The sequence below is a fragment of the Saccopteryx leptura genome, chromosome 2, assembly GCF_036850995.1.
Source record: "Saccopteryx leptura isolate mSacLep1 chromosome 2, mSacLep1_pri_phased_curated, whole genome shotgun sequence".
NCBI lineage: Eukaryota > Metazoa > Chordata > Mammalia > Chiroptera > Emballonuridae > Saccopteryx > Saccopteryx leptura.
In genome coordinates this window covers 74,602,879-74,618,471 of record NC_089504.1, presented here as the reverse complement: position 1 = coordinate 74,618,471, position 15,593 = coordinate 74,602,879, and the positions used below count along the sequence as shown (strand labels likewise).

General features: G+C 35.4%; 1 protein-coding gene across 11 annotated transcripts in view; it reads left to right on the top strand.

Annotated features, from left to right (window-relative positions):
- The window catches only part of NFIB (nuclear factor I B), a 240,223-nt gene that overhangs the window by 122,102 nt on the left and 102,528 nt on the right, over positions 1-15,593 (top strand). For all 11 annotated transcript variants that reach the window (XM_066368187.1, XM_066368183.1, XM_066368186.1 and 8 more), the window contains one exon: positions 11,385-11,438. In XM_066368187.1, the coding sequence (XP_066224284.1) occupies positions 11,385-11,438 (54 nt within the window). The remainder of the gene's footprint in view (positions 1-11,384; positions 11,439-15,593) is intronic.

The window sequence follows — 15,593 nt, the reverse complement described above, 5'->3', positions numbered from 1 at the left end:
TCCTCTTTTCTATCTTCCAGAGGTACTAAGAATGGACAAGGAAAAGTTTAATTGTCCTTGTAATCAAGCACTGTCTACAACTTGCAAATTATGATGTGGTTTCTGGTGCTTCTGTGGTTTTTTTTTTTTGGTTTTTTTTTTTTTAGGTTGGGTATGCAGCATGGTTTGTTTTTTGATTGGAAGGCAATGTCAGTTTTGAAATGGCAGTATAATAATAAATTTGGAAAATTGAACATTAGCCATGTATAATATTATGTTCAGTGAAAATAATCTTTATGAGCATGGGAGATGAGTCTTCAGTAAAAAAAAACAACCTTGAAGTTGGTCTCTTAAAATTTTGTCACATCTGGAAGGCATCTGATGTATAAAATTACATAGATTTGATACCATTGACATTTAAGACATATGGATGGGACATTATGCAGAAACTTGTTCTTTAGATTTAGCTTAGAGATTTTTTAATCATAAGGAGTCTATTTGAATCTCTATTAAAGAGAAACGGAGTAAAATGACAAAATAGAAGAAATTTTGAGCACATGGTACACAGCTCTGTGCCCCTATGATCCTGATTCCTTTTAAAATAGATATAGTAAGTGCCTCTCATTTTTTTCTCATTTCTCAGATAACCATAGAAATGAGCAGTGGGTTCCATGGTAGGCTTTTATAATAGGCTCATTATTTTAATTGTTTAAATTACTTGTATTTTTTTTAAAAAATATTACTTTTTAGAGAGAGAGAAGAAGGGAGAGATAGAGAAACATCAATTTATTGTTCTACTTGTTTATGTGTTCATTGATTGAGTCTTGTATATATGTACCCTGACTGGGAATTGAACCCACAACCTTGATATTTTGAGACACTGCTCTAACCAACTGAGCTACAGATTCAGGGTAAAATTACCTATATTTTAAACTTTCCTCTTAAAATGACCATTTAAAAGAATGTTGCCCCGTAAAATTATAACAAATCTTCCTATTTCTGTTGGGTTGTAAACTTCTCAGAGTTCTTTCAAAAGTATTATTTCACATACTAGAATAATTTTGACCTTTTCTAAAAAAAAAGAAAAAATGTTATTTAGCCATTTTAAAAGTTTTATTCTATCAGTAAAATTGAGTTACTTTCCTTTCATGCATAGTTTTAATTTGCAGGAGGAAGTTGCTATCTCCTCATTTGCTTCATCATTTTATTCCTTTTCAAAGATGTTAGTTCACATGATGTATTATTCAAGTAGTTTTATTCCTGGTAAATTAGCTTTTGCCCTGAAAACATGGGAACAGAAGTTCTTTGAACCACTTATTGAGGAACTCTTAGGACATTTAATACCATTATCTGTCATATCAGTAAGCTTCCTGCTTTATCAAGTGACTTCTCTGATTTTGTTCCTCCAATATTATGATAAAACAAAAGAAGTAATGAATGTCTGATACACAAATCTACTTTAGATTGGTAGAAAGTATATTATCTTTGTCTTACTCTATTACTCTGCTAATTATTATGCACCTTCAATTAAATATGTGCAATTTTATATAAATATATCATCATTGTCTTAAGAGCCATGATTTAATAAATAAAGCAAAAGGTAGTTATTAATTATATATGTGTAACTAATAGGATATATAGAAAAAACCGTACATTTTTTCCCCTAATGTCATAATAATTTTAAAATAAATATTTTGATAATTTGGCAAAAATATCTTTTTAGTGCATGTAATAGAGAAATCTACTCGTTTAAAGTATTTTCTTAAGGCAGACATGCTTGTGATAAAATGAATACTGAAAAAATAAGAATATGACTTTTTGGTTATTACTGAATCATGTGCTGAATTTGTTTTGTAGAGAGGTTGCAGCCTTTTAAAAAATAGAATAAGTGTTGATAGTAACCAAAGAAGTAAAATTTATGATTGGCATTAGTGATCACTTATTTATAATTTAAGGAAGACAAAAAGTGTTTTAAGTGATGTCAGTATCAAGGTCTTGTTCACTGTTAAATAGTGCTCATTTATTTAACAAAGGCTGATCAAGCTAGAAATTATGCTCGATAGTAAGACTAAAACGTATCTTGACCCCATGAATGTTAAAGACTAGCAGAAGAGCTGGACTCTAATCCAGTCCTTTAATTACCAGTGTTATTAGTGTTTCAAGGGGAATTATAGAATGAAAACGGGAAGACTAACTAGATGAGTTTTTTTGAGGGGGCAGGAATTAAACCTTTAAGTATTATGTTTTAAAAATATTTTAGCCTTTTCCACAAATACTTGTGCATATTTTCATGGTTGTATGAAGTTATTTTTCCCCTCTTAATCCTTATGGAAATGACTAAGGCTTAAGAACTCTTACCTTTTTCTTATCCAGTCTCAGTGACTGGGCATGATGAAAACTGAGTCAGGCATGAAGTGGTTTCCTAAGGGTCAGAGTCCAAGTGGTTGTCAGTTACTGGAATGGGACCCAGGAGTTCTGACTCTTCAGACAGTTTCGGGAAAAAATGTCCTGTTCTCTGAGAAGAAAGATGGCCAGTGAAGTATTAGAAAGTCTCGGGTCTGGTTTTAATCTAGATATCCAATATTATGTTAAGTTTTGGGGAGATACAAGAAACGATGTAGCACAAAAGGGCCATGTGTACACAGGAATGTGTTATGTGTAGGATTTAGAATAATGCATGAGGACCCCAGGACAGAATAAAGCAGATACGTGATGGTGCCAGGCAGTGTTATAAATCCTGTTCAGGACTTTAAATGTAAAAGAGCATTTATTTTCCCATGCTTTCTTTTTAAGAGAAAATTTAACAGAATCATAAGCATTGCATTGGGTTTATGTTGAAATTTTGCATTGATTTTTCAATTTGCCTCCATAATTAGGTTCTTGAGTCTGATGACATTCTGGTTTTCATTTCCAGATTCATATTTCACCAACATTCTCTTTGCACTACATACCTTGCTATAAAATGCAGGTTTCTTGGTTTCCAAGAAAAAAAAAATTATATTACATAGTATAGCTGAAATCCACAATGTCTCCCAGATGGGAAAGACAGAACATTCATCTCATCTTTTCCTACTGGACCTGGCTGGGTTTTGGAAGGATTTTATTGTTGTCATGCGGCAAAGCACATTGGCAAATTGTTCCTTCAAGTACGCAGTGGCATGTTCATTTAATATTATGAGATATGGGCAGTATTTATGAAAGATTATAAATCTTACAACTCTCTTCAGAAACTTAAAAATACAGCTGGAAATGTTTTGCTTCCAACAAACATGTAATCTTCATAAAATTGGAAAAGAAATGTTTTGAATAAATAGTGTTTTGGTTTATTTCTCTCTAGTGCGAGAACTATTTTTTTTTTTTTTTAGTCAAAATCATGCCATAAAACTCCTCCTTTCTCTATACTGACACTCTTGCCTCTGTATTTATATTTTGCTGGTGCATTAAAAAAAATTTTTTTTTTAGTATGCCAGATTGCTTTGCCTTGTTTTTAGAGATAGAAAACTGGATTTGCTCCCAGGGACTCTTTTCTAACTAGGCCAGTTTAAAAACTAAACAAGGATTGAGTCAGTTAATTAATTCAAATGAGATTACAAATCAAAAACATATTACGCAATCTTGATTTAATTACTACATTTTATTTACTTAATTGAAAACACGCGGTAGAAAGTTAGCAATCTGGACAATGACCAGTGTGGTGTCCTTGCATTCTATAGGCTAAAGGCTGTGCTCCCTTCGGCAGCACATATGCTATAGGCTGAAGGCTTCGAAAGCAAGAAGTGTAGATGACCCTGGTTGTGACCTTTAGTTCACTCAATCCCTGGATCAGGGGAGAGTCATTGAACTTAATCTTAGGCCAGAAAGGTCAGCTGCGATTATCCCTGCTTTCCTTTATGGGGGTTTTGGTGCTAGTTAATGAAGCAGTACAAAGCTCTGGTCAGAGAGGTGAGGAGAGGAGGTGTAACACTTTTGGGGCAAGGAATTCTGATCGGCACTGGTCAGTAGCCCCCTGTCATGGATAGGTATGATTTTCTCTTGTGGAAGTTGTGGTTTTCCTTTTCCCTTACATTTTAGTGGCCTGTGCTTTTCAACTAATTTCTTGTGGTCTTGATCCCAAATTCTTATTTTAACCCCCAAAATATGATGTTTTAAACCTAATCTCCCTGGTAAGCAAAAAAAAAAAAAAAAAAGAAGTGGCTTTTTAAAAGAAAGTTTAGTAAATAGATCTAGGCAGAATGTGTAAGGATAAGAAATAGAGGATGTATTACCGGTTCCTTAGTTCGGTGTTCTACTTTGGTTAACTGACTTACTTTATCTGTAAGGAGCCTCAGTCTAGCAACATCTTTTAAAATGTTGAATTTAACTATATCAAACATGTATTTAAAATTCAATGTTAACCAATAGAAAGGGAGCTCGGAAGGTCTGTGACTTCCAATGGGAAATAATGTAGATGAAAAGCCATGATTAAAAATATATAAGAAACCATATCTCCAGAGTATAATTTTGGTTCTGCCAAAAGGATTCAGAGAGGTTTGATTGCTCCTCCTGCTCAGAACTGGGTTTAGGGAAAGGGGTGAATACTCAGCAAAAACATGTAAAGGACTCCATTAAGAAAGTGATGGCGTCCGTGCTTTCTAACCATGTTTTGCAAAGTGGTGGATGCCATACAATGTAATGTACTTTGGAGAAGAGAGAGAGACAGAAACAGAAGCAGAAGGAAGAGACAGATAGATGAGAGAGAGAAAACATTTTCCTGCCCTTTTATATGCTAGTGTGAGACAAGGAAAGCACTTAGCCTTCACCTGTTCTTTCTGTGTGTTATTCCAATAGACATTTACTAGAGGAAAAAGAAAATATTATAAAACTATAGTTTTGTGTCACCCCAACAGATGAAGAGGCCTCCCTTAGAACTGAAGCTGTATAGTGTTTTAACTGTGCTGGAAGAGAAAATAGCAAATTCTATACGTATTCAGAATAGTGATTACATGAAGCTCAGTCACTATAAATCCCAGGGAAATAGTCATTGCAGAAAGTAAACAGCCAGGAGTGAGGCATGGCCGGGAGGTGGAAGAGGAGGGCGCCCGTTGTCCAGAGGAGAAGGGTTTTGTCCCTCCTGCCTATAAAAAGGTAGATGTTTCTGTCTTTCTTTTTTGTGCCCCTACTATCAAGGGCATACATTTGTGTCCCTTCCCTCAAGTTTTGGTTTCTTGCATCTTGGTTGTTCTCCTTTTGAAGTGATTCTTTCTGGTGTGCTCTATATTTATTTCATTTGTAAAAATACACTATTTTAGTATGTTGATAATTGATAATGTTTTGGAGAGAAAGAAGGACTAATCTAAGCCTTTTTAAATCCCATATTCTTTAGTTGACAATGGGCTGTTTCTTTACCTGCTTAAAGCAGAGGAATATGACAAAGGAGCCTTTTATCACATGATGACTAATTTTAGTTCTAGCAAGAGGCTATCTGTAGGTTAACAGGTTACAGTGTGGGTTTCATTTACTCTTTGATATCCCGGGATATAAAAGCTATATTGTTATAGAATCATAGAATTTTAGAGCCAGAAGGGAACTGACAAGTGAGTTTGTTCAGTTCCTTCTTTGCACCAAAATGACTAAACTAAGATCATGGTTCTTAATTTTAGTTTTCCTGTTGTTACTCAAGTCATGGTGTCAGAGCGTAAAGTGAATCCTGAAGTAAGTCTCACCTGACAGTAGAAAAGGCCGCTTGTATATAAAGTACATTGAAAGCTTCTCCTTGTCCTGCTCGCACGCAGGGGGTCTGCTTTCTAGATCCTTCCTAAACATCTCTGCCCTTTGTCGGAGAGAATGGAAGATTAATATCTGACTCATAATAGTTCCTCTTACCTACCCCCTCCCATTTTCAAATGCTTCTTCAGAAAGTAATATGGAGGAGAACTGAGCCTCACAATCAGGCCATGAGACCCGCCCTGGGAATTGTTCATCTCTGCTTTCCTTGTCACCAAAGGTGTACCTGTTTGACTTCTGATATATGTGTCTGCGCAGAGGGGATCACGCCCAGCCTTTCTGTTCTGTGCCCTTCTGTGGTCTGTAGATCAATTGTTTTCTATTCATCCTCGACCTAATGTGCCCGGCACTCTACCTAAGATTAGAATCATAGGACTAAGGGCAGCGTCCCTGCCTTCATGTACCTCTGAATCTAAAAGGGATGACTTCTGAATGAGAGGACTTCAGGGAGCAAAAAGAGGGACACCGTGTGCCATGACTCGGGAGACAATGGGGAACTGAAAGGTTTAAGAATGACACAAGTGTTGGTAGGGGCCAGGTCATGGTGCCTTGAATGACACACTAAAAATTTGAATCTTTTTCTGTTGGTATTTGAAATGCATGTATGACTTTTAGCAGGGAAGTAGCTTAATCCAGTGATTTCCAACTGCTGGTCTGCAGACCAGTGTCATCCACCAGAAATTTTGTGTTGGTTGCAAAGGAGTTAACCACCCTGATGTTCTATGAAGATTATAGAGTTTATAATCATGGTGGTTGAAAAACACTGGCTTAATCAGTTTTGGGTTTTAAAATGATCACCCTGGCATCAGAGTAGGATAGAAAGATAAGAGTTCTATTCATTGTTAAGACCCTGTTCCTAAGGTCACCTCCCTCTGATATCCTTTATGGCATGCTCTTCCCCATCCATTTACTTGTTCCCTCTTGATATATACTCATTTATAATACCTATCACAGTGTATTTTTTTATTTGTGCATTTATGTCTCTTTGAGTAGCCTCTGAGCTTCTAGGAGGCACAGACTTTATAGTCTTTTTTAAACAATATTTTTAAAGGTTGTTACTGTAAATTAAATGGAAACTTAATATGCTTTTATGAAGAACCTATTATGTTCCGAACATCAGCCACTGGGATGTAGAAGCTGCTCTATAAATCTTACCGATTTACATTTAATTGATGCTTCCATTAACGACCTTCCAAAAAATCTTTCACAGTTTTGATGTTCTACCCACATCAGATAATTGAGTTCATCCCCCCTAGAAAGTTAGTACCCAGTAACAAACATTTAACAGGTCATTATTATCTTACATATTTAACAAACATTTATTTGGACTTCTACCAGGTTTTAAGTAAAACATTAGAATGTCCTTTGTTTAGTGGAGAGAATCCAAACTAAATTTGATTTAGAGTTGGCCTCTCTTAAAAGCATTAGTTGGTGTGTAGACTTCAATGTTCATAATAATTATTTCCAATATAGGTGGAAAGAATAGCTAAAGATTTTTTTTGTGGGTTTTTTTTTTAATTTGTGAAAAATGTTTTGCATGTATTGGTAAGTGGTGGGAAAATTAGAGGAAGGTCAAGTTCCCAGAAACATTTAATCTACTAAAAGATCATTTGGCTTTGCATGATTTTAAGATTGCATCATAACTACTCAAGAGGCAGTGTGACTGGATGGGTGGTCCGTGTAGAGAACACACATTTTAATAGTTGCCATTTAACTTTGGACAAGCCATTTAGATCACTGAAGTATTCCAGTGGCTGTTTGTTAATAAGGAGTGGACAAAAGGATTGAATAAAAGTTGGTAAAGGTCATGTGGGGGAGTGAACTTTTTCTGATAAGTTTCTGCGGAATCTGTAACCTAAGGGAGGAGAAATTGATTGAGTAGTAATTTAGTAATTTAGAAATAGCTTCATTACTATTTTTTCCTAGAAGAAGAAATATAATATGCTTGAGTCACACTTAAGAATAAAGAATGGGGAATATGAGATTTTCATAAGTATGGAGTACAAAATGTATTTAAGTTCTAAATTATGTTTCGTAAGTCAGAAGGAGACAAACAAGGAAATGAAAAAATAGAGATTGAGATCAAGGAAGACAATGAAACGTGGAGGGAATGACGGAGGACTGGTTTAGGTCTGCTGCCCTCAAGACCCCCACTCACCTCTCTTATTTTCTGACTGCATCAAAATCTTGTTTTCTAGGCTGAAGACCCAGTGTGCTGAGTGACTCACAACCCCATCCTTAATAGCTTTGTTTCTCAAAGATTTCAGTCTTAGGAAGGAATTTCCTTAGATGGCCGCTATCTACTGCTTTTTGATCATGAGAGACCCTGAGATCCTCTCAAAAGCAGTAGTGACTGCCGCTTTGGGGAGAGTGGGACAGATCATTGACAGGAATTCTCAGGAGGGCACACACATGCGGTCTTGTTCAGTTGATTTACCACTGACAATGTTAGATGCTTGTCCTGGGATGGACAGAATTTAGTCATGTCCCCTTTCTCCCTTTCTTTCTGAAAGTCAATTCATGCAAACTATTAATCATTTTTTGAATGTGACCTCTATGTTTAATATTATCTTTCATTTATTGATTGTGCAGAATGTATCTAACCAGTGCTTGATGCTTTTGTATGATAAAATCTTTGCAGTGGTTCTATGACATAGAGAGTATTACAGTTTTAAAGATCAAGATCCCAAGGCTCTAAGAGTTAAGTAATTTTGCATAGGATCAGACTAGTGGACAGAGCTAGGATTCACATTGGATTCACTAGTGGACAGAGCTATAATACATTGAGTACAAACACACACACAAGTACACACACATGAGACTTGAGAGCAAATGATGGAAGTGGTTAAATAAAACCTTTGGGTATAGAGTAATTTGACCTGGGTAGTGAAATGGAAGGGTTTTAGATGTGGTCTGAATAATTCCTTCCCTGAAGACAACCACAATAACAGTTCATTTTTGGTTTCTCTGCCAACTGCGACTCCCTGGTTACTTCCTTTTCCAGCAGTTGGAATTAAGTGACCCATATAAGGTGACATAAGAGTTAAGAGTTGATAATAGTGTTAGAATTTACAGTCTGAAAAGTACGTGTTTTCCAACTTTTTCTCTGCAAGGACCCTCCTCTATGCTTTTGGGAGCCAGTGTGTGCCATTTTACCTGATGGGAAGGCATAGACTTTGGGGTAGGAGGGAAAACTTGCCATTGTGTGCTTGCAAATAAATGCCAGAGCATTTTACTAAGTGGACTTCTCATTAAAAGCTAGTATGTGACTCAAATTTAGGGTCTATTTCAGATTTCCCTTAAATGCTTGTGGTTTTATAAGTAATTATATATTTTTTCAATTGAAGAGGTTGGTCTGCAATTGTTGGAGATGAGGAAAAAGGGTAAATTTGTAGAGAAAAGAATAGGCTTTCCCAAGTGGGATGTTGTGGTCATAGAGGGTGTCATTATTCTAACAAAATACTTTCTTAGGGATGGTAGGGACCTTCATTCTTTATTGAACCAAATTTTAGCAACCACATGTTAGAAAAGAGGTTTGTGATGCCATTTCAAAGTTGATTTAATTAAATATGCTAAGACCCATGTAGAGTCTATAGTTCCTGTCCTCTGATGACAGCGTTAACCTGCCTCCTGGTGTGTCGTCATGAAGGCGGTGTTAGCCACCTTAAGGGACACGTGACTAGACCTCCATAAACGTGAGGTAGCTTTAGAGGGGAAAAGAAAACACGGGAGGTCCTGAAATGATGTGTTAATATGCACAAATAGGAACTCCTCAAAATGTTAGAGTCACCTGAGAAATTAAACTGCAGTGCAGTATTGATACCAGTGGTCATTTGTCAGAGGAACTTAAGGCAGAAACAGCTGAGGTTGTAGCAAAATAATATGATTTATAATTTTTGTATAACTATCATGCTCTATACCTGGAAAGTGGCCAATGTTGTACCATCTTTTACAGGAATGTAAAAAGAGAAAGATTGATTTCCCACGTTATAAATCATGTCTCAGTTTCAGAAGTCATAGAATAATTGGGAGATGAGAGACAAGCTTTATAGAGAGTACCCAAATCTCTGAACTAGCCAGAATTTGGAGCAGTCCTTACTAGTTTTTTACTTCCATTTTTGGAGATCACAACAAATTGGAGGATAATATGAGAATCACTAAATATATTTGCTAAGAGTACATGAAGACTGTTTTCAGCAAAAAAGAAAATGACAATTAGGGAAATGGAATGAAGGGGTAAGAGTCTGATCTCAGCATTAAATCTTGTTAGCAGGCCTGAGGCAAAGGGCAGGAATAAATAACCAAGTTTTATATGGAAAGGAGCTAGCAGGATGTCCTTGCATCGAATAGTAGAAGCAGCAACTGCAGTATGTTAATCTCTTAAATGGAAGAGCAGAATAACCCTGCTGGGGGAAAAAAAACAAACCCCAGCATAAGTTTTCTCTGTTTAAATAACACCTGATCCATCTTGGCCTAGGTACATTGGCAAGGTTTAGGGAAGAGACAGATGTGTCTGTGCGCACCTGTCAAATTTTGTTGAAATTTACTCTTAAGTTCAAAATTGCCTTTTCTAGGCAAGCGAAGGAGGCTGCTGAATCTGAGCCGTCCATTTTTCTGGCATTTACTGAAAGCCCAGTGCATTAACAGCCAGAACAGCACACTGAGGAAGACACAAAAGGAGTAGACAGGATCTCTGCCTCTGCTTACGAGCATGCCATGTAGTTGGGGAGACAAAACTTAAATACTAGAACCAATCAAAGGTTACACAGAGATGTGCAAGTAAGTATATACATAATATGTGGCAAATGGCACAGAAAAATGCAGAAGGGACTTGGAGGAAAGAGAAGCGAGCAAAACACAACAGGGTCAGATTAGTTCAGGAATGCACGTCACCTGACAGTAGTGTCTCCTTCATGTTTCTTTCTGTAGCATTGATGAGGAATAATGTGGGATAGGAAATTTAGATATAGGATATTGATCGCTTCCTTCTTCCTTATCTGTAGTCTCTCCATCTATCGCAGATGGAAATTAAATTGATCCAACAATTTGCTCTCCACAAAGCCATGTTGGTTTCTTCCTAGTAATTTGTGCTTTTCTTGGTGTTTGCAAATCGATTGCTATTATGGGATGCAGACAAATCTGGGCCCGGATCCAGTAGGTAGGGGAATTATTGGAGCAGATATGTGTGTATGCACATGAAATCCTGGAAAAATGGACTCTCATTTTTGTGTATTTTAATCACTGAGTAAAAACACTTTCCGGTTTTCTAAAGCCTGTTTAATTACACTCAGATTGCACTTTTAGGGGATTTACCTGCTGTATTTCATATTGCTACTGACAGGCCCAACCTTCAAACTGCCTTTTATTGCCAGGCCTTTTGTTTCAAAAAAGAAATCTTGCTCTACCTGAAGAATCTTCTGTATCCGTACCCACCCCCCTCTCCTTTGACATAGAAATGGGGATAGTCATTCATCTAGTTTGATAAATAAAATGTTACTGCCGAAAGGCTTGGGAAAGTATACTTTATTTAAACACTCATCTGCATTGTTTAGCCTTAAAAAACATTTTGAAGTCCTTCTGAGGATTGTGAAATTCTTTCAAAACAAATTAAAAATAAAACATTTTCTGTGATTTCTTTACAGATTCTGGACAATCAGGAAGTCCAAGCCACAATGATCCTGCCAAGAATCCTCCAGGTAAATATGTGTTCCAGGGCGTTTGCAGTCTGACATTGTTGGAGAACAAAGGTGCCACTGTATAGATAAACACCCCGTAATTGGTCGGCTGCCTGTTTTCTTCTGGCAGGCAGGTATGATCAGGACAAGATGTGATCCTGTTTAGGCCCTTCACAGTGGCAAATACTTTTGTATTGGCGTCATCAGTATTTACGTAATCACCAAGTGTTTTAATTTTTGTTAGTGTTTCTTTTGAAAATGAATATGCGTGTATTTTAGTTGTGTATCTTTCAGGTGCTAAATGACATTGCTGTTTGAAGAGACAAGAAAATCTTTTAACCTTTCTTTTAAAACACACAAGAAAAAGTACAAATTTCCATTCTTTTGGTGGAGGTTGGTTATGTTTTCAGTGATAGGTTTTGCAAACAAGTTTTTATGCCATAAGGATTTTATTGGATTCGCGGAATCAGGAAATATTGAAAGTAGGCCTTTTCCTTTAGTATAATGTATGCCAAATCCTCTTTATTTTCAGAAGTTGTTCCAGATCTGAAAGAGGGCTTTTATAACTTGGCTGTTTTCATGGTTTTGTTGCTCCTGAATCTGAACATATAGAATTTTGATACTGATTTAGGAGGAGTGTCTTTTCATACATGAGATAAAACTCTAGTGGAAAGAAGAACTTCTAATATTTCAGTTATCATAAAAATTTTAATTATATCTGTAACTTTGGAAAAAGAGTGCTCTAAAAATAAAAGCTATCAAAAACAAACAAAAAAATTCAAACTAAGCATATATCCCCTCTGTCTCCCCAAATAATTGCATTTGTATTTTCATGGAAAATAAACCAAAAAGTTTATAAAAAGTAATAATAAAAGTTTCCTCAGGTAGACTTAGTTTTAGGTCCTTCATTGTTTGATGTTCCTTGTGATAATGATTTGCTCATGTGAGGCTGAAATGCCTGAAGACTCCAGAACCACAAGAAAATATGTCTTATTTTTATATGATGTTAGGAAGATACAGCAAGTAAATACTCAAATGAAAATGCAGAGTCAAACAAGAATAATTGATCTTTCTGGGCTCTGACCATCCTTTTATCCTAGAAAAAAAAAATTGCAACTACAGATTAACTTAATGTTTGACAAACATAATATATACTTCAAAGATAAAAAATTCTTATTAAATATAGATTTAAAATGTATACTAAGTTGATTTTTCTCTACTCTCCTCAGTCTTTGGATATTACTATAAATGGACAAAAACATTTAAAAAACTGAACAGTCTTAAACTTAATTTATTATTTAGTTTTGTATGTTTGGGTAATTGGAATCAAAACAAGAAACTATTTAGAATCTAATAAATTTTGTCAGAAATTTTCTGAAGTTGAAAAAGTTTTATTAGCATGTCATGTCTTTAAAATTTCTTCTTTTTAGTTGATTAATATTTTTTCTGTGTAGCATGACTCCCAAAAGTGAATTGTATCTAAAATTTTTTTAAAGCTCCCTCACTCATTTTACAAAGTATGGTAGAAAGAAAAAAATCTGTAATAGAAAAAGAGTTGATAAGCATTTTAAGTCAGACTACATAAAGGATAATGTTCTTTGCATTAGAATGACAGCTTGATTTAAAATTAATAAAGCTTTTTTTATTGTTTGAAATGCATTTCTGAGCATGTACAAAAAATTACACTCATTTAAAAATGTTCTTTACTTGAACTGAACAAATCTTTGAAAAATTCCGCAATGTCAAAATTTGATTTTTCAGTATTTCTCAAAAAGCTTGGTCACATTTTTCTTTTCCTACGTTCAGTATAGCACCTCTTCATTTAAGTGTTTGCATATAATATGGCAAATGGAAACAATCAAATCTAATTTTTTTCTTTTTAACTTTTCATGGAAATTGACCCTTTTTGAGAACTATGTCCCAGCACTGGGGTGTTGAATATTATATATACATAAATTATATGTCAATTACCAGCTTTTCAGAGTTTGAATATAATAAAACGTATGTAATACCAAAATTAAATAGAATATAATTAGAATTTTTATTGATAATTCAGAAGCACTCCATCATTTCACAACCTTTGTGTATATCATTGTTATGAAATTAACTGTAGAGATTATTAAGGTATTCTGTATGATGAAATTAAGATATTTTTTCTTTAATACCTTGAAATAAATAAATCAAGCTATTAGGAACATGGATTTGTTTCTAAGTTGAAATGTGAGAAATCAGAGCTTACTAAGGTTTTTGTATTACAGTTAATTGAGATAAATTATACTTATTATTAAAAGTTCTTTTTATAAATATTTTGGTATCTTAGAATGTAATATATCTTTAAGAAGCCCTTTTCATCTCTGTATTCTATCCTTGGCTGAAATATGAGATATACAAAGTTGTGTGTCAATATCTGGAGAAGGCCAATCTATTTATGAGAAATTTCAAAATTTCTACTACCATAAGCAATGAAACAATCAAATCATTTGCTGCTTGTATTTTGAAAAAAATACCTTGATGGCCAGCACTTCCCTATCACGGGTAGTTTTCCACCGGAGGGTGTGCAACCCGAGGCAGCTGCTGCCGTCCGTTCCTGTGTTTATTTTCTAACACATTGGGGAGAGATGGCAAAAATTCAAGCTATTTAGAGATGGAGGCTCTTTGAAATTTATTTCCCACTGTTGATATGATGGCAAAATCCCATCGAATCATCCTGTAAGTGCAGATGCACGTGTTTCCCCACAAACCGAGCACCCCCTGGCCTGTCTTTTTCTCCGGCTTTAGACTTGACTGTGACATGGAGATCATGTTCTTGCTGATTTCTCTGATTCTCTGAACTTCTGGAGAGTGGCCTTAGAGCTCTCCAGATTGCAGCACAGACGTCTGCACATAGGCCTTTCCTTTTCAACTTTTCTTGTTCGGGATTAGTTCTCAGTGAGCAAGCTAAGCACAGATGAACAAAAGCAATGTATTTAGAGGAGGGGGGATATGTGATATTTGTTATTTTTAAAAACATTTTAAGTAGTTTTTGTTACTTAAAAATGCACTGAAATAGTCTCTATGGCATTTCTTATACTATTTGTGATTTCATATTTTGTTCTTATTCTTTGTTATGTGGTGGGAATGGCCCCCATAATGTTTTCGGGGCTAAGTTGCTCTAAAAGTTTAATGGTGCCCAAGGATATGACATTGTTATTTTGGTAAAAAAAAAAAAGCATGGGGACACTGAATTATTATGATACACATTTTCCTTGTTTATGATAGACTCAGAATTTTTATGTTTAGGTATACTTTTTTTTGAATATCAAATTAATCCCTTGTAAACAACAGAGCTATAAGTGTTCTCTCTCAACATTAGGAAACAACTGTTGTGGACCAAACAATGGTAAACCAATAATTTATAGACTTAGATTCAGAACTAATTTTATTTCTAATAATTAAAAACTCCAAACTCCACCTCAACTTTTAGGAAGTGTGTGATTGAACTATACTTTGAAAATGAGCTTTGACTTGCTCTGTTATTTTATGTTTTTACACTCCTTGGGCTATGATGATCTTTTAGATTTCCTAGTCTGAATCATTTGACTACTGCTTGAATGATTAATATTGAAGGAGAACAAGACAATCTAGAAGTTAGAGCTTGCCTCTAAGTCAGTTTGAAGCTGATACCTCATTTTGGAGTTTGGGAAGGCTGCACTTTTGTGATATGCTCTCACATGGCAGAAAATACAGTAAAGGAACACTGAATCCTAGGGCACTTTTTGAAAAATTTATCATTTAAATTTACCAAGTATTCCAAGTATCATTAACCAGAGCTTTCTTCCTTGAAATGACATGGTCTTATTCCACTTTTCTTTTCTTTTTGTCTCCCCCCTCCCTTTTATTGCAAGTTTTATAGAGTACTTATGCTGTTTTGTGTGTTGACTTTTGCATAGAATCTGGCAAAACCTGTGGGAGCCATTAACATCATGTATTGGGTGTATATCAAATAAGCCACCTATATCCTCTCTGGAACAAAGATGGAACCTAATTAAAATAATTAAATAAATTAAACAAATAGTATTATTAGCTATAGCACTATGCTTGTTTTACACATAAGAAATCTTTGTTTTAAGCCCTGGCCGGTTGGCTCAGCGGTAGAGCGTCGGCCTAGCGTGCGGAGGACCCGGGTTCGATTCCCGG